At 36.0% G+C, this 22,168-nt stretch overlaps 4 protein-coding genes across 5 annotated transcripts in view; 2 read left to right on the forward strand and 2 right to left on the reverse strand.

Annotated features, from left to right (window-relative positions):
- The window catches only part of LOC100562722 (V-type proton ATPase catalytic subunit A), a 43,086-nt gene extending 41,681 nt beyond the window's left edge, over positions 1 to 1,405 (reverse strand). Inside the window, exon 1 of the mRNA XM_062965220.1 lies at positions 1,254 to 1,405. The gene's annotated coding sequence lies outside the window, so the exon portion shown is untranslated. The remainder of the gene's footprint in view (positions 1 to 1,253) is intronic.
- Positions 1 to 22,168, forward strand: part of LOC134294370 (tigger transposable element-derived protein 1-like) — an 86,864-nt gene that overhangs the window by 23,415 nt on the left and 41,281 nt on the right. The gene's annotated exons all lie outside the window — the stretch shown is intronic.
- Positions 1,387 to 13,169, forward strand: klhdc9 (kelch domain containing 9). Of its 2 annotated transcripts, none has more exons than XM_062965222.1 (5): positions 1,387 to 1,523; positions 3,860 to 4,384; positions 6,788 to 6,956; positions 9,912 to 10,110; positions 12,886 to 13,169. In XM_062965222.1, exons 2-5 carry the CDS (start codon positions 3,861 to 3,863, stop codon positions 13,050 to 13,052), a joined length of 1,059 nt encoding a protein of 352 aa, XP_062821292.1. In that variant the 5' UTR covers positions 1,387 to 1,523; position 3,860; the 3' UTR covers positions 13,053 to 13,169. The 2 variants fall into 2 exon arrangements, with proteins under 2 accessions (XP_062821292.1, XP_062821293.1); XM_062965223.1 differs by having other exon boundaries at positions 1,441 to 1,523; positions 3,825 to 4,384.
- On the reverse strand, positions 16,412 to 22,161 carry pfdn2 (prefoldin subunit 2). The gene is made up of 4 exons (XM_062965230.1): positions 21,931 to 22,161; positions 19,720 to 19,808; positions 18,366 to 18,489; positions 16,412 to 16,750 (listed from the first exon to the last, which is right to left on the reverse strand). The coding sequence occupies exons 1-4, from the start codon at positions 22,144 to 22,146 to the stop codon at positions 16,568 to 16,570; spliced, it is 612 nt and encodes a 203-aa protein (XP_062821300.1). The 5' UTR covers positions 22,147 to 22,161; the 3' UTR covers positions 16,412 to 16,567.

The following is a 22,168-nucleotide window of genomic DNA, read 5'->3' on the forward strand; positions in this document are numbered from 1 at the left end:
TTCAAAAACATTTAACCTACTGATGCCTCAATTAATGTAATTTTATCGGTATCCGTTTTTATTTTTGAAATTTCACACCCTCGGCTTATACTGGAGTCAATGTTTTCCCAGTTTTTTTGTGGTAAAATTAGGTCCCTCGGCTTATATTCGGGTCGGCTTATACTCAAGTATATACGGTAATTTTATTGGTCTCTCGCCTTATACTGGAGTCAATGTTTTCCCAGTTTTTTTGTGGTAAAATTAGGTCCCTCGGCTTATATTCGGGTCGGCTTATACTCAAGTATATACGGTAATTTTATTGGTCTCTCGCCTTATACTGGAGTCAATGTTTTCCCAGTTTTTTTGTGGTAAAATTAGGTGCCTCGGCTTATATTCGGGCTGGCTTATACTCAAGTATATACGGTAATTTTATTGGTCTCTCGGCTTATACTGGAGTCAATGTTTTCCCAGTTTTTTTGTGGTAAAATTAGGTGCCTCGGCTTATATTCAGGTCGGCTTATACTCAAGTATATACGGTAATTTTATTGGTATCTCGGCTTATACTGGAGTCAATGTTTTCCCAGTTTTTTGTGGTAAAATTAGGTGCCTCGGCTTATATTCGGGCTGGCTTATACTCAAGTATATACGGTAATTTTATTGGTCTCTCGGCTTATACTGGAGTCAATGTTTTCCCAGTTTTTTGTGGTAAAATTAGGTGCCTCGGCTTATATTCGGGCTGGCTTATACTCAAGTATATATGGTAATTTTATTGGTATCTCGGCTTATACTGGAGTCAATGTTTTCCCAGTTTTTTTGTGGTAAAATTAGGTGCCTCGGCTTATATTCGGGTCGGCTTATACTTGAGTATATACGGTAATTTTATTGGTATCTCGGCTAATACTGGAGTCAATGTTTTCCCAGTTTTTTTGTGGTAAAATTAGGTGCCTCGGCTTATATTTGGGTCGGCTTATACTCGAGTATATACGGTATTATTATTATTATATATTATTGTAAATTGTATTGTATATTATATACTGATCTATCTACCTATCTCCTCTCGTGTGTCTCTCAGGTGCGCTTGTAATTCTCCATTACTGTTTATGCTTTGCTTTGGCCGTAAATTCTGACTCATGCGCCAAACATGTCAATCAAACTCGTCCAAACCAGGCCTCAGTCACCTTTCCGCACTCGGCACATGCTCAAGGGCACTGTTGCCATCAAATCCCATAAATCCCAAACCTTCCCATACCCCAAAGAGTTATTTAAAACCCCACCTGATTTCTCAATTAATGTATATATGCGTGTGTGTCTGTCTTTTCTCTGACTCTGCAAAATGCTTTCCTGGCTGTCATCATCCGTTGCCGAGGCGTGCGGTTGCCGAGGGCGACCGGTTGCTATGGGCTCCCGGTTGCTAAGCAACCGTCTCCTGCTCGGCAGCTCTTTTCGAAAGCAGGCCAGAGATTTGCCCGTTTCCAACAACGATGATGCAATGCCCAACGTTGTCATTCTTCCGGCCTTGGGCAAATATGTAACTTTTTTGCAAGGTAACTGCTATATATATATATATATATATATATATATATATATATATATAATATAATATTATATTATATGGGATATATGGGGATGACATCACTTCCTTAAAGGCAGCTCTCCAATCCCTTTGCAAATCAATATTGGCTAATAATAATAATATTAATAATAATAGGCTTGGAGAGAGTCCCGGGTGCAAGTCCTCATATTTTTATGAATTAATTAATCCAGATTAATTAATCAAGATGCTGAGAAATGTGCAAGGCTCATTCGTTCCTTGCAAAGATTTCTCCAAGCCTTCTCTCCCAAACGCCGGCTGCAGATTATATTGATATTATAATTAGTATTATTATATTATTATTATATTATATTGTTTGCAGTGTTATATTATTTTATATTATTATTTTATTATTATTACTTTTATGTTATATAATTAGTATTAATTAGTATTAATATAATTACTATTATATTATATCATTACTAGTATTAATACTAGTATATAAGTAGTAGTGTTATATAACATTTATGTTATATAGTTAGTATTAATTAGTATTAATATAATTACTATTATTATATTATATCATTACTAGTATTAATACTAGTATATAAGTAGTAGTGTTATATAACTTTTATGTTATATAGTTAGTATTAATTAGTATTAATATAATTACTATTATATTATATCATTACTAGTATTAATACTAGTATATAAGTAGTAGTGTTATATAACATTTATGTTATATAGTTAGTATTAATTAGTATTAATATAATTACTATTATTATATTATATCATTACTAGTATTAATACTAGTATATAAGTAGTAGTGTGATATTATTTTATATTATTATTATATTATTATATTATTACTATTATGTTATATAATTAGTATTATTTTATTATTATTATTATTATTATTATTATTATATCATTACTAGTATTAATACTAGTATATAAAATAATATACTATTCATAGGATAATATAACATATACTATATTATATTTATTATTATATATAACAAATTAGCCCAGAAAACACACAACCACCCAGTATTATTATATTATATTATGATTAAATCCTATATAATAATAATAATAATAATAGAATTATATTATTATTATTACATCTTGTTTGCTGTGTCATAGTCTGCCTTTGTGTCAGTAAAATAATTAATAATAATAATAATAATCTAATATTATACTACTATTCTAATCTAATAATATTAATAATAGAAGAATTATATTATAATATAATTATATTATATTATATTAGTAGTATTATTAGATTATTATTGTTAATTATTTTACTCACACAAAGGCAGAGTATGACACAGCAAACGAGATGTAATAATGTAATAATGTAATAATAATAATAATAATAATAATAATAATAATAATGGAGCTTTTCTTGGAATTTTGTAAACAGTCCTTTTCCTTGCAGAACAGAATGTTTCAAACCACTCCATGTTGTCTTTTTGTTCTATTTCTATTCTTTGGCTGTATTTGATTTGCACCTTGAGCGCTTACCTTTCTTCCTGCAGGATGTCATCCACGAACACTGGAGGGGTATAAATAAAATTAATCATTAAAATAATAGATAGATATGTAATAATAATAGATAGATATGTAATAATAATAATAATAATAATACAGTAATAATAATAATAATACAGTAATAATAATAATAATACAGTAATAATAATAATACAGTAATAATAATAATACAGTAATAATAATAATAATAATACAGTAATAATAATAATACAGTAATAATAATAATAATAATACAGTAATAATAATAATAATAATACAGTAATAATAATACAGTAATAATAATAATAATAATAATAATAATAATAATAATAATAATAATAATAAAGACTCTGGCAGAAACCAGTGCAGGTGGTCCCAGTGGTGATGGGCACACTGGGTGCCGTGCCAAAAGATCTCAGCCGGCATTTGGAAACAATAGACATTGACAAAATTACAATCTGCCAACTGCAAAAGGCCACCTTACTGGGATCTGCACGCATCAACCGAAAATACATCACACAGTCCTAGACACTTGGGAAGTGTTCGACTTGTGGTTTTGTGAAACGAAATCCAGCATATCTATCTTGTTTGCTGTGTCATACAACGTCGTTGTGTCAATAATAATACAGTAATAATAATAATAATAATAATAATAATAATAATAATAATAATAATAATAATGGAGCTTTTCTTGGAATTTTGTAAACAGTCCTTTTCCTTGCAGAATTGAATGTTTCAAACCACTCCATGTTGTCTTTTTGTTCTATTTCTATTGAAATAGAGTTGCACCTTGAGCGCTTACCTTTCTGCCTGCAGGATGTCATCCGCGAGCACCGACTCCGGCCGCTGGACCTGGAAGGCCCTGGTGAGAAGCGACCTCTTGGCCCGCGGCTTCCACTCCTGCGAGGTCGTGCGGGGCAACCTGCTGGTCTTCGGGGGCCTGAAGAGCCCCACGGACCCCCCGCTGGGAGACGTCCTGGCCTTCGACCCGGCGACCCAGACGGTGCGCGGCCTGGCCCCGGACGGGGGGGGCCCCGGGTGCCGGCGCAGCCACCACCAGGCCCTGGTCCTGTCCGACCGCTACCTGTGCGCCGTGGGCGGCTGGGACGGAGGGCGGCGGGTCTCGGAGGTCTGGGCCTTCGACGTGGAGCGCCTGCTCTGGGAGCCCTGGGCCCCGGGGACCCCCGCCGGGCAGACCCCCGCCGGGCTCAGCAGCCACACCTGCACCAAGGTCTCCGAGCACCAGGCAAGGGTGGTCGGCCGCGAGGGCGGAATCCGCACACAGAGGCGCTACGCAAGCATCTTCAACCTCCACCTGGACCCCCACCGGAAGGCATACTGGTAGGGATCCGGGAGTAGTAGCATCATTACTACAAAATTATGAGTACCCTGTTTCCCTGAAAATAAGACATCCCTCGAAAATCTATATATATAAAAGAGTGATGGCATCACGGCAGCGGACAAAACAACAAAAGTAAACACCCCACAACCTCGAAAATTGACAGCACAGCCCCTTATCCATGCCTCTAGGTTGATACAACAAAAAGAAAAGAAAAATAATGTCCTAATTAGAGGGAGAGGAATAATTGTTTTTTATCCAATTGCTGCCAGTTAGAAGGCTAAGCTCTGCTCACTTGGTCTCCTAGCAACCCACTCAGCCCAGGGGACCCTTTACCTTAACTACCACCAATTCCTCAATACTTTATTTCCCAGACCACCATACTTCGCCACAGCAACACGTGGCCGGGCACAGCTAGTAATAATAATAATAATAATAATAATAATAATAATAATAATAATAATAATAAAACTGATCCATAGCTGCATTTCCCACCGTTGTCTTATACTCGAGTCAATAAGTTTTCCCAGTTTTTGTGGTAAAATTAGGTGCCTCCGCTTATATTCGGGTCAGCTTATACTCGAGTATATACATTATTATTATTAACTCCATTTTTATACCGCTTTTCTCACCCCTGGGGGGACTCAAAGAGGTTTACAACATAATAAGTGGCAAAATTCAGTGCCTCACATATGTACAGAAAAATATGTCACATATTTAAATAAAAAAGCAACAATTAAAACTATAAAAACATCAAACATAGGCATACGTATTAAACATCTATCAAAACCCCAAAGACATAATCAATTAATCAATCAACCACAGTTGGAAGGGACCTCAAGAAGGGAGACACCACCCAAACCCTCCTGACAGATGGCCATCCTGAAGCCACAATCAATCACAAATCACAGAGTTGGAAGAGAGACACTACCCATGCCCCAAAGACACAATCAAACAATCAATCAATCACAGTCTCCGGAGCAGCTTGCCTCCCCCCCCCCCAAAATGCCATATCCCTTATAATGAGACAATAATAATAATAATAATAATAATAATAATAATAATAATAATAAAACTTTATTTATACCCCGCCACCATCTCCCCAGCGGGGACTCGGGGCGGCTAACATGGGGCCATGCCCAGAACAATACAATATAATAAAATATAAAACAGCATATCATAACATAATTAAAAATAATACAATACATAATAATAAACATCACATCAAGAAATCAAGAAACAGTCAAACAAGAGCAGGCCGCATGAACACAAAGATAAAACCCGGAGTGTGAGGGACAGAGTCTTTGCAGTTCAGTCTTGAGGTCCTGAGAGCGGCTGAGTTTTTCCTCTTGTTTATCATCACCTGGGATGGCGACATCAATGATCCAAACCTTTTTCTTTTCCACAACTGTGATGTCTGGTGTGTTGTGTTCCAGAACTTTGTCAATCTGGATTTGGAAGTCCCACAGTATCTTTGCGTGCTCATTTTCCAATACTTTTGCAGGTTTGTGATCCCACCAGTTCTTTGCTGCTGGGAGGTGGTACTTGAGGCATAAATTCCAATGAATCATTTGGGCCACATAGTTGTGTCTCTGTTTGTAGTCAGTCTGTGCGATTTTCTTACAGCAGCTGAGGATATGATCCATGGTTTCGTCAGTTTCCTTGCAGAGTCTGCATTTTGGGTCATCAGCTGATTTTTCCATCTTGGCCTGAATGGCCTTTGTCCTGATGTCTTGCTCCTGGGCTGCAAGGATCAGGCCTTCTGTCTCCTTCTTCAGGGTCCCATTCGTGAGCCACAGCCAGGTCTTCTGATTGTCAGCTTTTCCTTCAATTTTGTCAAGGAACTTTCCATGCAATGTTTTGTTGTGCCAGCTGTCAGCTCTAGTTTGTAGTGCGGTTTTCTTGTATTGATTCTGCTCTAGTTTGTAGTGCGATTTTCTTGTATTGATTCTGCTCTAGTTTGTAGTGCGATTTTCTTGTATTGATTCTGCTCTAGTTTGTAGTGCGATTTTCTTGTACTGGTTTTTTGTCTGCTGTGCTTTGAGGAGTTTCTGATTTTTGACTTCAATCAAAGCAGGTTCTTCACTTTGCTTTCCATCTTCTGCCAGGGCATGTTCTTCTTCTTTGACTGCTTGCAAGAGTCCTCTGCCCCCTGATCTTCTAGGCAGATATAGCCGGTCAATATCACTGCGAGGGTGCAGGGAATGATGAATGGTCATGAGTTTTCTTGTTTTTCTGTCCAAATTGTCCAGTTATGATGCCAGCAGTGTATCTTATGATAGGTATAGTGTTGCCTCCATTGAGCTTGCTTAATTATTATTATTACAAAGACACAACCCAAGCCCTCCTCGCAGATGGCCATCCAGCTCCTGCTCCAAACCCCTCTTTTCTTTTCTGCCTGCCAGGTACGAAGAGGAGGAATCACGGACGGCTTCTCGGGCCGGACACTCGGCCATGTTGTTGCCCGAAGGAGGGCCGGCCGGCAAGGTCCGTGGCTACAAGTTGGTGGTCTTCGGTGGCCGCGACTCGGCCGACTGCGACATTGCCGGGCGGTGGCCGAAGGGCCAGATTCAGGTGAGAAACGTGGCTCTGTTTTAAGGAAGAAAAAAGAGTCGGAAGAGACCCCCAAAGGCCATCTAGCTTCTGATTAATTCACAAAGGACATCCAGTCCAACCGCTTTGTAACATAAAGGGACACCATCCGATCCCTCCCAACAGATGGCTAACCAGACTCTGCTTAATACCAAGAGTAATAGTAATAATAATATCAGGGGTCCCCAAACTAAGGCCCGGGGGCCGGATGCGGCCCTCCAAGGTCATTGACCTGGCCCCCGCCCTCAGTTTTATAATATAATATTTTTATATCAGTTTTAATAATATAATATATTGTATATACATATAATATTGATAATAATATTATGCTATACAATATAATACTAATAGTAATAACATATAATAATATTAATTATATGTTGTATATTACATATTATATAATAGTATAGTGGTATCGTTCAATATAGTAATATATAATGCTAATATTGTGTTATGCTAATAATATAATATGTTGTATGTACATACAGCTGCTCTGAGTCCCCTTCGGGGTGAGAAGGGTGGGATATAAATGTAGTAAATAAATGCAGTAAATAAATAATTAATTTTAGACTTAGGCTCGGCCAAAGTCTGACATGACTTGAAGGCACACAACAACAACAACAACAACTACAACAACAACAACAACCCTAATTAACTTGACTATCTCATTGGCCAGCAGCAGGCCCACACTTTCCATTGAAATCCTAATAGGTTTATGTTGATTAAAATTGTTTTCATTTTTAAATATTGTATTCTTTCGTTGTTGTTGTTGTTGCACTACAAATAAGACATGTGTAATATGCATAGGAATTTGTTTGAATTTTTTTTCAAATGATAATTCGGCCCCTCAACAGTCTGAAGGATTGTGGACCGGCCCTCGGCTTAAAAAGTTTGGGGACCCCTGAATAATATGATAATAATGTGAAGTAAATATAATATAATAATAATAATAGTAGTGCATCATCAGCAGCACTGAGACTTAAATAATGCTAGATGGGAGAAACGCACAAAGGACATCCAGTCCAACCCCTTTGAGACATAAAGGAAGGACACAACCTGACCCTTCCTGATAGATGGCTATCCAGTCTCTGTTTAATAATAATAATAATAATAATAATAATAATAATAATAATGTAAAATAATTATAATAGTAATGGGGCATTGACAACATCCGATCCCTCTTGACAGATATTATTATAATATATAATAACAACATAGTGATCTCTCTTAAGAATAATACAGTAGAGTCTCACTTATCCAAGCTAAATGGGCCGGCAGAAGCTTGGATAAGCAAATATCTTGGATAATGAGGAGGGATGAAGGAAAAGCCTATTAAACACCAAATTAGCTTATGATTTTACAAATTAAGCACCAAAACATCATGTTTAACAACAAATTTGACAGAAAAAGCAGTTCAATACGTAGTAATGTTATGTTGTAATTACTGTATTTTACAAATTTAGCACCAAAATATCATGACTACAAAAATGCGTTGGATAATCCAGAACGTTGGATAAGCAAATGTTGGATAAGTGAGACTCTACTGTAATAATAAAATAATAATAGTAATAATAATAGTAATAATAGGGCATAGACAGCATCCAATCCCTCTTGGCAGACAATATGATTATCATATAATATATTATAATAACATAATAATCCCTCTTATTAACAATAATAAAATATTAGTGCTGTAATAATAAAATAATAATAGTAATAATAGGGCATAGACAGCATCCGATCCCTCTTGACAGACAATATAATTATCGTATAATACAGTAGAGTCTCACTTATCCAAGCTTCTGGATTATCCAACGCATTTTTGTAGTCAATGTTTTCAATACATCGTGATATTTTGGTGCTCAATTCGTAAATACAGTAATTACTACATAGCACTACTGTGTATTGAACTACTTTTTCTGTCCAATTTGTTGTATAACATGATGTTTTGGTGCTTAATTTGTAAAATCATAATCTAACTTGATGTTTAATAGGCTTTTCCTTAATCCCTCCTTATTATCCAACATATTCGCTTATCCAACATTCTGCCGGCCCATTTATGTTGGATAAGTGAGACTCTACTGTATATTATAATAACATAATAATCCCTCTTAATAACAATAATAAAATATTAGTGCTGTAATAATAAAATAATAATAGTAATAATAATAGTAATAATAGGGCATAGACAGCATCCGATCCCTCTTGACAGACAGTATGATTATCGTATCTATATATATAAAAGAGTGATGGCATCACGGCGACCCACAAAACAACAAAACTACAGGCCCCCCAACCTCTAAATTTGACAACACAACCCATCATCCACGCCTCTAGGTTGATACAACAAAAAGAAAAGAAAAATAAAGTCCTAATTAGAGAGAGAGGAATAATTGCTTTTATCCAATTGCTGCCAGTTAGAAGGCTAAGCTCCTCCAACTTGGTCTCCTAGCAACCCAATAAAAAATAATAAAAAAACACTAAAAAAATTAATACAATAAAATACTATAATAACAGAAAATAACTAAAAATAATACCAAAAAATAATAAAATATAATAAATAAAAATATAACTTACAATAAAATTAATTTTAAAAAATGCAAATAACGTCAAATAAAAATTACACAACAATTTTTAACCAATACCACCACTACTTTGCCACAGCAACGCGTGGCCGGGCACAGATAGTAATATATTATAATAACATAATAATCCCTCTTAATAACAATAATAAAATATTAGTAGTAGTAGTAGTAGTAATAATAGGGCATTGATGGTAGCATTGAGTGGAAGTAGTTGTGGAGCAGTTTCTGACATAAGAGAATTGGGAAGGGATCCTCAAAGGTCATCCAGTCCAACCCCATTCAGCCTTCGAAGACACCATCCGACCCCTCCCAAGAGATGGCCATCAGCTAGGTTTTCCTTTCTCCTTCTTAGGTCGACGTGGCCTCGGCTCCGGGCCTGACGGAGCAGCTCTCTCGCTTGGTGTCTACCGAAAAGGCCTGTGAGCATCCTCCGAAGGGCCTGCGGCACCACTCGTGCTCGGTCGTGGGGCCGTTTGCGGTCATCTTTGGCGGGGAGACGCTGGGGAAAGGCCGCGATGCCATCTGCAACGACCTCTACGTCCACGATGCACGTAAGTGGATCCACCTGCCATTTGACCAAAGTCAGGTAATAAAATGTATTATTATTATTACTACTACTACTACTACTACTACTAGATGGGCCCTCAGAAGCCTTTCCATTCCAGGACTTTTAATAATAATAATAATAATAATAATAATAATAATAATAATAATAATAATAATAATAATAATACTGTGGGACTTCTGAATCCAGACTGACAAAGTTCTGGAACACAACACACCAGACATCACAGTTGTGGAAAAGAAAAAGGTTTGGATCATTGATGTCGCCATCCCAGGTGACAGTCGCATTGACGAAAAACAACAGGAAAAACTCAGCCGCTCTCAGGACCTCAAGATTGAACTGCAAAGACTCTGGCAGAAACCAGTGCAGGTGGTCCCGGTGGTGATGGGCACACTGGGTGCCGTGCCGAAAGATCTCAACCAGCATTTGGAAACAATAGACATGGACAAAATTACGATCTGCCAGCTACAAAAGGCCACCCTGCTGGGATCTGCAGCATCATCTGAAAATACATCACACAGTCCTAGACACTTGGGAAGTGTTCGACTTGTGATTTTGTGATATGAAATCCAGCATGTCTATCTTGTTTGCTGTGTCATAATAAATAATAATAATAAACAAGAAACCTCATGACCATTCACTTCACCCTCGCAGTGATGTTGACCGGCTTTATCTGCCTGGAAGATCAGGGGGCAGAGGACTCTTGCAAGTCAAACAAGCAGTCAAAGAAGAAGAACATGCCCTGGCAGAAGATGTCAAGCAAAGTGAAGAACCCGCTTTGATTGAAGTCAAAAATCAGAAACTCCTCAAAGCACAGAAGACAAAAAACCAGTACAAGAAAACCGCACTACAAACTAGAGCTGACAGCTGTGTCATACAATAAAATAATAATAATAATAATAATAATAATAATAATAATAATAATAATAATAATTTCTTTTTTCGTGTCAGGAGCAACCGGAGTTGCTTCTGGAGTGAGAGAATTGGCCGTCTGCATGGACGTTGCCCAGGGGACGCCCGGATGTTTTGATGTTTTTACCATCCTTGTGGGAGGCTTCTCTCATGTCCCCACATGGAGCTGGAGCTGATAGAGGGAGCTCATCCACACTCTCCCCAGGTGGGATTCGAACCTGGCAGCCTTCAGGTCAGCAACCCAACCTTCAAGTCACTTAGTCCACTACGCCATCTGGGGGCTCCATAATAATAATAATAATAATAGTATAATACATCACACAGTCCTAGACTGATAAGGAGAAGACCTGGCTCTGGCTCACGAATGGGACCCTGAAGAAGGAGACAGAAGGCCTGATCCTTGCAGCCCAGGAGCAAGACATCAGGACAAAGGCCATTCAGGCCAAGATCGAAAAATCAGCTCATGACCCAAAATGCAGACTGTGCAAGGAAACCGACGAAACCATGGATCATATCCTCAGCTGCTGCAAGAAAATTGCACAGACAGACTACAAACAGAGGCACAACTCTGTGGCCCAAATGATTCATTGGAACTTCTGCCTCAAGTACCACCTTCCAGCAGCAAAGAACTGGTGGGATCACAAACCTGCAAAAGTATTGGAAAATGAGCACGCAAAGATACTGTGGGACTTCCGAATCCAGACTGACAAAGTTCTGGAACACAACACACCAGACATCACAGTTGTGGAAAAGAAAAAGGTTTGGATCATTGATGTTGCCATCCCAGGTGACAAAAGGAAAAACTCAGCCGCTATCAGGACCTCAAGATTGAACTGCAAAGACTCTGGCAGAAACCAGTGCAGGTGGTCCCGGTGGTGATGGGCACACTGGGTGCCGTGCCAAGAGATCTCAGCCGGCATTTGGAAACAACAGACATTGACAAAATTATGATCTGCCAACTGCAAAAGGCCACCCTGCTGGGATCTGCGCACATCATCTGAAAATACATCACACAGTCCTAGACACTTGGGAAGTGTGCGACTTGTGATTTTGTGATACGAAATCCAGCATATCTATCTTGTTTGCTGTGTCATACAATAAAATAATAATAATAATAATAATAATAATAATAATAATAATAATAATAATAGTACTAGACACTTGGGAAGTGTTCGACTTGTGATTTTGTGATATGAAATACAGCATATCTATCTTGTTTGCTGTGTCATACAATAAAATAATAATAATAATAATAATAATAATAATAATAATAATAATAATAATAATAATAAGGCACTGACAGCAGGACTGAGTAAAAGTCGTTGGAGATGTCCCATTCCTGAGCCAGAGCCAGGTCTTCTCCTTATCAGCTTTTCCTTCAAGTTTGTCAAGGAACTTTCCATGCAATGTTTTGTTGTGCCAGCTGTCAGCTCTAGTTTGTAGTGCGGTTTTCTTGTACTGATTCTGCTCTAGTTTGTAGTGCGGTTTTCTTGTACTGATTCTGCTCTAGTTTGTAGTGCGGTTTTCTTGTATTGATTCTGCTCTAGTTTGTAGTGCAATTTTCTTGTACTGGTTTTTTGTCTGATGTGCTTTGAGGAGTTTCTGATTTTGGACTTCATTTATTATTTTATTATTATTATTATTATTATTAGGACTCTCAGAAGCCTTTCCATTCCAGGCTTTTGGAATATCTCTCAATGCAGCCTTTATCACCTTGAATGGGATTTCTTTTTCTGTATAAAATAATCACAGAATAGGAGCCATAACGAGCCACAGGGAGAAGCGGCTAATAAAACTAATTATTACTATTATTATTATTACCTGATGGTCGTTCTGCTCCTCCTCGCAGGGTCGTCGCCAGGCAAATGGTTCCACTTCCCTTCCTCCAACCGGGCCCTGAAGAGGATCGGACACCGGACTTGTCTTCTGAATGACAAACTGTATCTCGTGGGGGGTTTTGGGGCCGACGGGAAGACCCCGTGCCCAGAGATCAGCACCTTGGAGATTTCCCTATGAAATCCATCGCGAGAACTTCCTGTCGGCTCTTCCACGTCTTCCGAAGCACTTTCCTCCTTCGTTTGTGCCTTTCGGGTTTTCCAGCTAAACAAATAAAAGCTTTATCTACCCAAAGGATGCAGGTCAACCAAAATCAGATACAATCCTAAGAGCTGGAAGGGACCCCAAAGGTCATCCAGTCCAACCTCCTTCTGCAAAGCAGTGCAACACAATTACTATTTGTTTATTATCCATTATTATTATTATTATTATTATTATTATTATTATTATTATTATTATTATTATATTATCCACATAGTTGGAAGGAACCCCAAAGGCCATCTAGCCCCAATTATTATTGGAAAAGACCCCTAAAGGTCATCTAGTCCAACCACCATGTACAATATAATTACTATATTATTATTATTATTATTATTATTATTATTATTATTATTCATAGAGTTGGAAGGGACCCAAAGGTCATCCAGTCCAACCTCCTTCTGCAAAGCAGTGCAACACAATTACTATTAGATTATTATCCATTATTATTATTATTATTATTATTATTATTTATAGCTGGAAGGAACCCCAAAGGCCATCTAGCCCGAATTACTATTATATCATCAGCATCATTTTTATTATTAAGTGCTGGAAAAGGCCCCTAAAAGTCATCTAGTCCAACCACCGTGTACAATATAATTACTATATTATTATTATTATTATTATTATTATTATTATTATTCATAGAGTTGGAAGGGACCCCAAAGGTCATCCAGTCCAACCTCCTTCTGCAAAGCAGTGCAACACAATTACTATTAGATTATTATCCATTATTATTATTATTATTATTATTATTATTATTAGTTGGAAGGAACCCCAAAGGCCATCTAGCCCCAATTACTATTATATCATCAGCATAATTATTATTATTAAGTGTTGGAAAAGACCCCTAAAGGTCATCTAGTCCAACCACCATGTACAATATAATTACTATATTATTATTATTATTATTCATAGAGTTGGAAGGGACCCCAAAGGTCATCCAGTCCAACCTCCTTCTGCAAAGCAGTGCAACACAATTACTATTAAATTATTATCCATTATTATTATTATTATTCATAGTTGGAAGGGACCCCAAAGGCCATCTAGCCCGAATTACTATTATATCATCAGCATCATTATTATTATTAAGTGCTGGAAAAGGCCCCTAAAAGTCATCTAGTCCAACCACCGTGGACAATATAATTGCTATATTATTATTATTATTCATAGAGTTGGAAGAGACCCCCAAAGGACATCTAGTCCATCCTCCTTCTGCTAATCAATATGACAAATTATGCATTATTATTATCTATTATCCATTATTATTATTATTATCATCATCATAGAGTTAGAGGGAACCCCAAAGATCATCTAGTCCAACGTCTTTCTGCAAAGCAGTATGATACAATTACTATTACCGTATATACTCGAGTTTAAGCCGACCCGAATATAAGCCGAGACACCTAATTTTACCACAAGAAAACTGGGAAAACATTGACTCAAGTATAAGCCGAGATTCCAATAAAATTACATTACCGTATATACTTGAGTATAAGCCGACCCGAATATAAGCCGAGGCGCCTAATTTTACCACAAGAAAACTGTTAAAACATTGACTCCAGTATAAGCCGAGAGTGGTAAATTTCAGAAATAAAAATAGAAACCAATATAATTACATTCATCAAGGCATCCATAGGTTAAATGTTTCTGAATATTTACATAAAACTCTAATTTAAGATAAGACTGTCCAACTCTGATTAAATCATTATTCTCATCTTCTTGCAGGTAAATGCCCTTATGTATCCTTTTAATAATAATAGAGTAAAATGATAAATGTAATAACAATAATATCAGAGTGAAATAATAAACGTATTACTAATAATAAAAAATAAGAGTAAAATAAATGTAATAGCAACAATAGAAAAAAATAATAAATGTAATAATACCAATAAAAATAGAGAAAAATAATAAATGTAATAGTAGCAACAATAGAGAAAAATAATAAATGTAATAATACCAATAAAATTAGAGAAAAATAATAAATGTAATAGTAGCAACAATAGAGAAAAATAAAAATGTAATAATACCAATAAAAATAGAGATACAGTAGAGTCTCACTTATCCAAGCCTTGCTTATCCAAGCCTCTGGATAATCCAAGCCATTTTTGTAGTCAATGTTTTCAATATATCGTGATATTTTGGTGCTAAATTCGTAAATACAGTAATTACAACATAACATTACTGCGTATTGAACTGCTTTTTCTGTCAAATTTGTTGTCTAACATGAAGGTTTGGTGCTTAATTTGTAAAATCATAACCTAATTTGATGTTTAATAGGCTTTTTCTTAATCTCTCCTTATTATCCAAGATATTCGCTTATCCAAGCTTCTGCCGGCCCGTTTATGTTGGATAAGTGAGACTCTACTGTAGTAGCAACAATAGAGAAAAATAATAAATGTAATAATACCAATAAAAATAGAGAAAAATAATAAATGTAATAGTAGCAACAATAGAGAAAAATAATAAATGTAATAATACCAATAAAATTAGAGAAAAATAATAAATGTAATACAGTAGAGTCTCACTTATCCAAGCTAAACGGGCCGGCAAAAGCGAATATCTTGGATAATAAGGAGGGATTAAGGAAAAGCCTATTAAACATCAAATTAGGTTATGATTTTACAAATTAAGCACCAAAACATCATGTTAGACAACAAATTTGACAGAAAAAGTAGTTCAATACGTAGTAATGTCATGTTGTAATTGCTGTATTTACGAATTTAGCACCAAAATATCACGATATATTGAAAACATTGACACCAAAAATGGCTTGGATTATCCAGAAGCTTGGATAAGCGAGGCTTGGATAAGTGAGACTCTACTGTAGTAGCAACAATAGAGAAAAATAATAAATATAATAATACCAATAAAAATAGAGAAAAATAATAAATGTAATAGTAGCAACAATAGAGAAAAATAATAAATGTAATAATACCAATAAAAATAGAGAAAAATAATAAATGTAATAGTAGCAACAATAGAGAAAAATAATAAATGTAATAATACCAATAAAAATAGAGATATATAATAAATGTACCATATATACTCAAGTATAAGCCAGCCAGGACCCTCACCTGAGTATAAGCCGAGAAGGGCTTTTTTCAATCCTAAAAAAGGGCTGAAAAACTAGGCTTATACTCGAATATATACAGTATATTATTATCCATTATTGATGATGATTATTATGATGATTAGAGTTGGAAGGGACCCCCAAAGGCCATCTAGTCCAACCCCCTTCTTCAAAGCCATACAAATTAATATTATATGCTTATCCGGTATTATCGGGCACATGAAAACGTTTATTTTAACCAAAAAAATATTACATGACAGCAGAGGACGCCCGAAACAAATGGCTGAAAATAATGTAGCGGGGGCCTTCTTGAGAGCTGCAAGGGGGTGTCAAGTCCTTTTTTTGGGGAAGGGAGGGGGGTCTGCTAGGAGACGAGGACCCCCGCCGCGCTGGGCTTGGCCCCGCCCCCCTCGGCCCCCTCCTTGGCCGCCGCCCCCTTGGCCTCCTCTTCGCCCATCAGGCGGATGTTGTGCTTCTCCCGGAACTCGTTCAGCTCCCGGCCTTTGGCCTGCAGCTGCTGGCTCAGCGTCTCGATGATCTTGTGGATCTGCAAAGGCAGATGAGAGAGTTTGGACCCCAATATATTTATTTATTACAATATTTATATCCCGCCCTTCTCACCCAATAGGGGACTCAGGGCGGCTTACAATAAAACACACATATAAAAATTGTACAGTACATTGTGAATCAATTAAAAAGCTATTAAATTACATCAGACATTCATAGAAACACTTATAAAATACCTAGCAGTGCCCGGCCACGCGTTGCTGTGGCGAAGTATGGTGGTATGGGAAATAAAGTATTGAGGAATTGGTGGTAGTTAAGGTATAGATAATCCAGTGCAAAGCAGATAATATAAGATTACAAATGGGTTATATAGCTGTGTGGAAGGGCCTTGAGTCTACACTGCCATATAATCCAGTGCAAATTAGATAATCTGTGGAAGAGGCCTAAGTGAGGCCTAAATCTGCCTGTCCCCTGGGCTGAGTTGGTTGCTAGGAGATCAAGTGGGCAGAGATTAGCCCTCTAACTGGCAGCAATTGGATAAAAACAATTATTCCTTTGCCTTTAATTAGGACTTTATTTTTATTTTATTTTTGTTGTATCAACCTAGAGGCATGGATGATGGGTTGTGTTGTCAAATTTCGAGGTTGGGGGGCCTATAGTTTTGTTGTTTTGCCGGTCGCCGTGATGCCATCACTCTTTTATATATATAGAAGATGGGCATGTTGGAGTCTAAAAGACTGGGTCTGTCAACTGAGTTCCAGCATACATAATAATACAGTAGAGTCTCACTTATCCAACATAAACGGGCCAGCAGAACATTGGATAAGCGAATATGTTGGATAATAATAATAATAATAAATTAGGTTATGATTTTACAAATGAAGCGCCAAAACATCATGTTATACAACAAATTTGACAGAAAAAGTAGTTCATTACTAATTTAGCACCAAAATATCATGATATATTGAAAACATTGACTACAAAAATGCGTTGGATAATCCAGAACGTTGGATAAGCGAATGTTGGATAAGTGAGACTCTATTGTAATAATAATACTGTAATAATAATAATAATAATAAATGCAGCAAAATGATAAATGTAATAATAATAATAAAATTATTTATTATTAAAATAAATGTAAAAGTAACTACAATAATAGAGTAATTAATAGAGTAAAATAAATGTAACAATACCAATCATAATAGAGAAAAATAATAATTATACCATATATACTTGAGTATAAGCTGACCTGAATATAAGCCCACCAGGCTGTACACAAATTTAGCACCAAAGTATCACGATGTATTGAAAACATTGACTACAAAATGCATTGGATAATCCAGAACCTTGGATAAGCGAGTCTTGGATAAGTGAGACTCTACTGTATAATAATAATACTTCTATTTAATAAAGACACTTTTAGTGTTGTCGGAGGCTTTCATAGCTGGAATCACTGGGTTGCTGTGAGTTTTCCGGGCTGTCTGACAACGTTCCAGAAGCATTCTCGCCTGACATTTTGCCCACATCTATATCAAAAACCCCTTTGTGGCTCCCAGGATGCCAGGGCAGGCAAAGGGGTGCCAAACTGAATTGTAGATTCACCGGGAACTGGGTCTTATTTGTGTACATAAAAATCCTTCCATATGATTCATTACCTGTTCTTTGTTGCTTTCTAGCGCCGGGAGGACCTCCTTGACGGTGCGCTCCACCAAAACCCCACCCACCATCCGGTAGCACTTCCGGGTCGCGTCCACTTCCCGGAGGGTTTCAATAACTAACCTGTAAAGAGGAAAATAAATCTGAGCACTTTCCAGGCAGTTCTCAAGTTCGAGGCAAGATTTTAGGTTCTTTAACAGCTCATTCCTATGGGTTTTTATAGTTTGGAGAAGGAGGCTGGACAGCTCTAGTGCACTATGGGCCTCTTAGGAGAGAGATATAATAGTAATAATAATGCAGTATAATAATAATAATATAGAACAATAATAATAACATAGTATAATAGTATTTGAGAGAGATAAAGCAGAATAAATATAGCAACAAAATAGTATACTTATAATAATATACTATCATAATAATATAGTATCATATTAATATAGAACAATAATAATAATAAGGGGATATCCACAAGGATATATATACCCGTATATACTCGAGTATAAGCCGACCCGAATATAAGCCGAGGCACCTAATTTTATCATAAGAAAACTGGGAAAACATTGTATAAGCCGAGAGGTAAATTTCAGAAATAAAAATAGATACCAATAAAATTACATTAATTGAGGCATCAGTAGGTTAAATATTTTTGAATATTCACATCAAGCTCAAATTTAAGATAAGATGGTCTGACTCTAATCAAATCATGATTCTCATCTTCTTCAATGTCAATGTCCTTATGTATCCTTTTAATAATAATAGAGTAAAATAACACATGTAATAATAAAAATAATAAATACAGGAACATAATGCAAGTAATAATAAATAGAGTAAAATAATAAATGTATTAATAATAATTAAAATAGAGTAAAATAAATGTAATAGTAGCAACAATAATAGAGAAAAATAATAAATGTAATGTAATACCAATAATAATAGAGAAAAATAATAAATGTACCATATATTCTCGAGTATAAACTGACCCAAATATAAGCCAATTAGGACCCTCACCCGAGTATAAGCCGAGGGGGGCTTTTTCAGTCTTAAAAATAGGGCTGAAAAACTAGGCTTATACTCGAGTATATACAGTAGTATCATATTAATATAGAACAACAACAATAATAAGGGGATATCCATGAGTAGGATATATATAATAGTACTAATATTACTGTAGTATAACAACAATAACAATAATAATAATAATATAAAACAATAATATAAAATAATAATAATAATAATAATAATAATAATAATAATAATAATAATAGGGTTATGTGTTGTCGAAGGCTTTCATGGCCGGCATCACTGGCCTGTATAATAAAAATAAATTCGCTTTGCCCAATGCCAATGGCTTACTTGTGTTCATTGAGCTCCATCTCCAGCTCTGCCGCTTTGGAGGCCAAGCCTCGCTGTTCCTGGCGCAAGCGGTTGAATCCAGCCACTACCTGAAAGAGAAGAAAGGTTATTAAAAAACCCATATTTGAATATACTGTATATACCTGAGTATAAGCCTAGTTTTTCAGCCCTTTTTTAGGACTGAAAAAAATCCTCCTTGGCTTATACCTGGGTGAGGGTCCTGGTTGGCTTATATTCAGGTCGGCTTATACTCAAGTATATATGGTATATTTATTTATTTTTCTCTATTATTATTGGTATTGTTACATTTATTATTTTACTCTATTAATTATTATTATTACATTTATTATTTCACTCTATTATTGTTGTTACTTTTACATTTATTTTACTCTATTTTTATTATTAATAATACATTTATTATTTTACTCTATTATTACATTTATTATTTTACTGCATTTATTATTATTATTATTATTATTATTATTACATGTATTATGTATTATTTCACTCTATTATTATTAAAAGGATACATAAGCACATTTACACTGCAGAGGAGGAGAATAATGATTGGATCAGAGTTGAACAGTCTTATCTTAAATTTGAGCTTGATGTAAATATTCAAAAACATTTAACCTACTGATGCCTCAATTAATGTAATTTTATTGGTATTTATTATGTATTAATTTATAAATATATAATATATTGTATATAATTATAATATTGATAATATTAGAATGTTATACAATATTATACTACTAATAATAATACAATATAATAATATTAATTATATATTATATATTAAATGTAATATTACTAATAATATTACCATATAATGATATAGTACAATATAGTAATTAAATGCTTCTATTGTGCTATGCTAATAATATATTGTATGTACATTTGGTTTGTAAGCCGCTCTGAGTCCCCTTCGGGGTGAGAAGAGCGAGATATAAATGTAGTAAATAAAATAAATAAATGATAAAAAAATAATACTGCTATATACAGTAGAGTTTCACTTATCCAAGCTAAACGGGCCAGCAGAAGCTTGGATAAGCGAGTATCTTGGATAATAAGGAGGGATTAAGGAAACGACTATTATACATCAAATTAGGTTATGATTTTACAAATTGAGCGCCAAAACATCATGTTATACAACAAATTTGACAGAAAAAGTAGTTCAATACACAGTAATGTTATGTTGTAATTACTGTATTTACAAATTTAGCACCAAAATATCATGAAAACATTGACTACAAAAATGCCTTGGATAATCCAGAAGCTTGGATAGGTGAGACTCTACTGTATCATTATATTGTGTTATTAGTATTACAGTAGAATCTCACTTATCCAACACTCGCTTATCCAACGTTCTGGATTATCCAACGCATTTTTGTAGCCAATGTTTTCAATATATCGTGATATTTTGGTGCTAAAATTGTAAATACAGTAATTACTACATCGCATTACTGCATATTGAACTACTTTATTATCCAACATATTCGCTTATCCAACGTTCTGCCGGCCCGTTTATGTTGGATAAGTGAGACTCTACTGTATATTGTATTAAAAAAATAATAATATTAATACTATATGCGTATGCAATATATTATAATACACATTATTGTAAATTATATACAGTAGAGTCTCACTTATCCAACATTCGCTTATCCAACGTTCTGGATTATCCAACGCATTTTTGTAGTCAATGTTTTCAATATATCGTGATATTTTGGTGCTAAATTCATAAATACAGTAATTACTACATAGCATTACTGCGTATTGAACTACTTTTTCTGTAAAATTTGTTGTATAACATGATGTTCTGGTGCTTAATTTGTAAAATCATAACCTAATTTGATGTTTAATAGGCTTTTCCTTAATGGCTCCTTATTATCCAACATATTCGCTTATCCAACATTCTGCCGGCCCGTTTACGTTGGATAAGTGAGATTCTACTGTATGTATATATGGATATGTGTATGTGTGTGTATACACACACATATATATATATACACACACATACATATATACATATATAAATATATATAATTAGCATAGCATTAGGCACATCCAAATCCATTCCTCTATGGAAGACAGTTGACACCCTGAGAGGAAAGGGGGGTGAAGGGGAGAGGAAATGTGGTTTGCACTCTGCACATGCCCCGAGGCGCACACCTTCTGGCCCCGCCCCTTCCGCCTCCCGCTCCTCACCTGCTCGGCCGTCAAGGCCTTGCTCGCCGCCCCCGCTCCGCCCGACGAAGGCGCCACCGCCGCGGGCCCGCTCTTGCTTTTGCTGTTCTCCGCCATCTTCCCTCGTCGCCTAACAACCGCCGCAGCAACCAATTCCGGTCCTCTGAGTCGCTTCCGGCCTCTGCTTCCGGCCCGACGTTTGCATTGCATTGAAATCTGGACTCTTTCAGCCGCCATCTTTAAACCTGGAATCTGTTCC

This window comes from Anolis carolinensis, unplaced genomic scaffold (genome assembly GCF_035594765.1).
Source record: "Anolis carolinensis isolate JA03-04 unplaced genomic scaffold, rAnoCar3.1.pri scaffold_14, whole genome shotgun sequence".
In the NCBI taxonomy this organism is placed as follows: domain Eukaryota; kingdom Metazoa; phylum Chordata; class Lepidosauria; order Squamata; family Dactyloidae; genus Anolis; species Anolis carolinensis.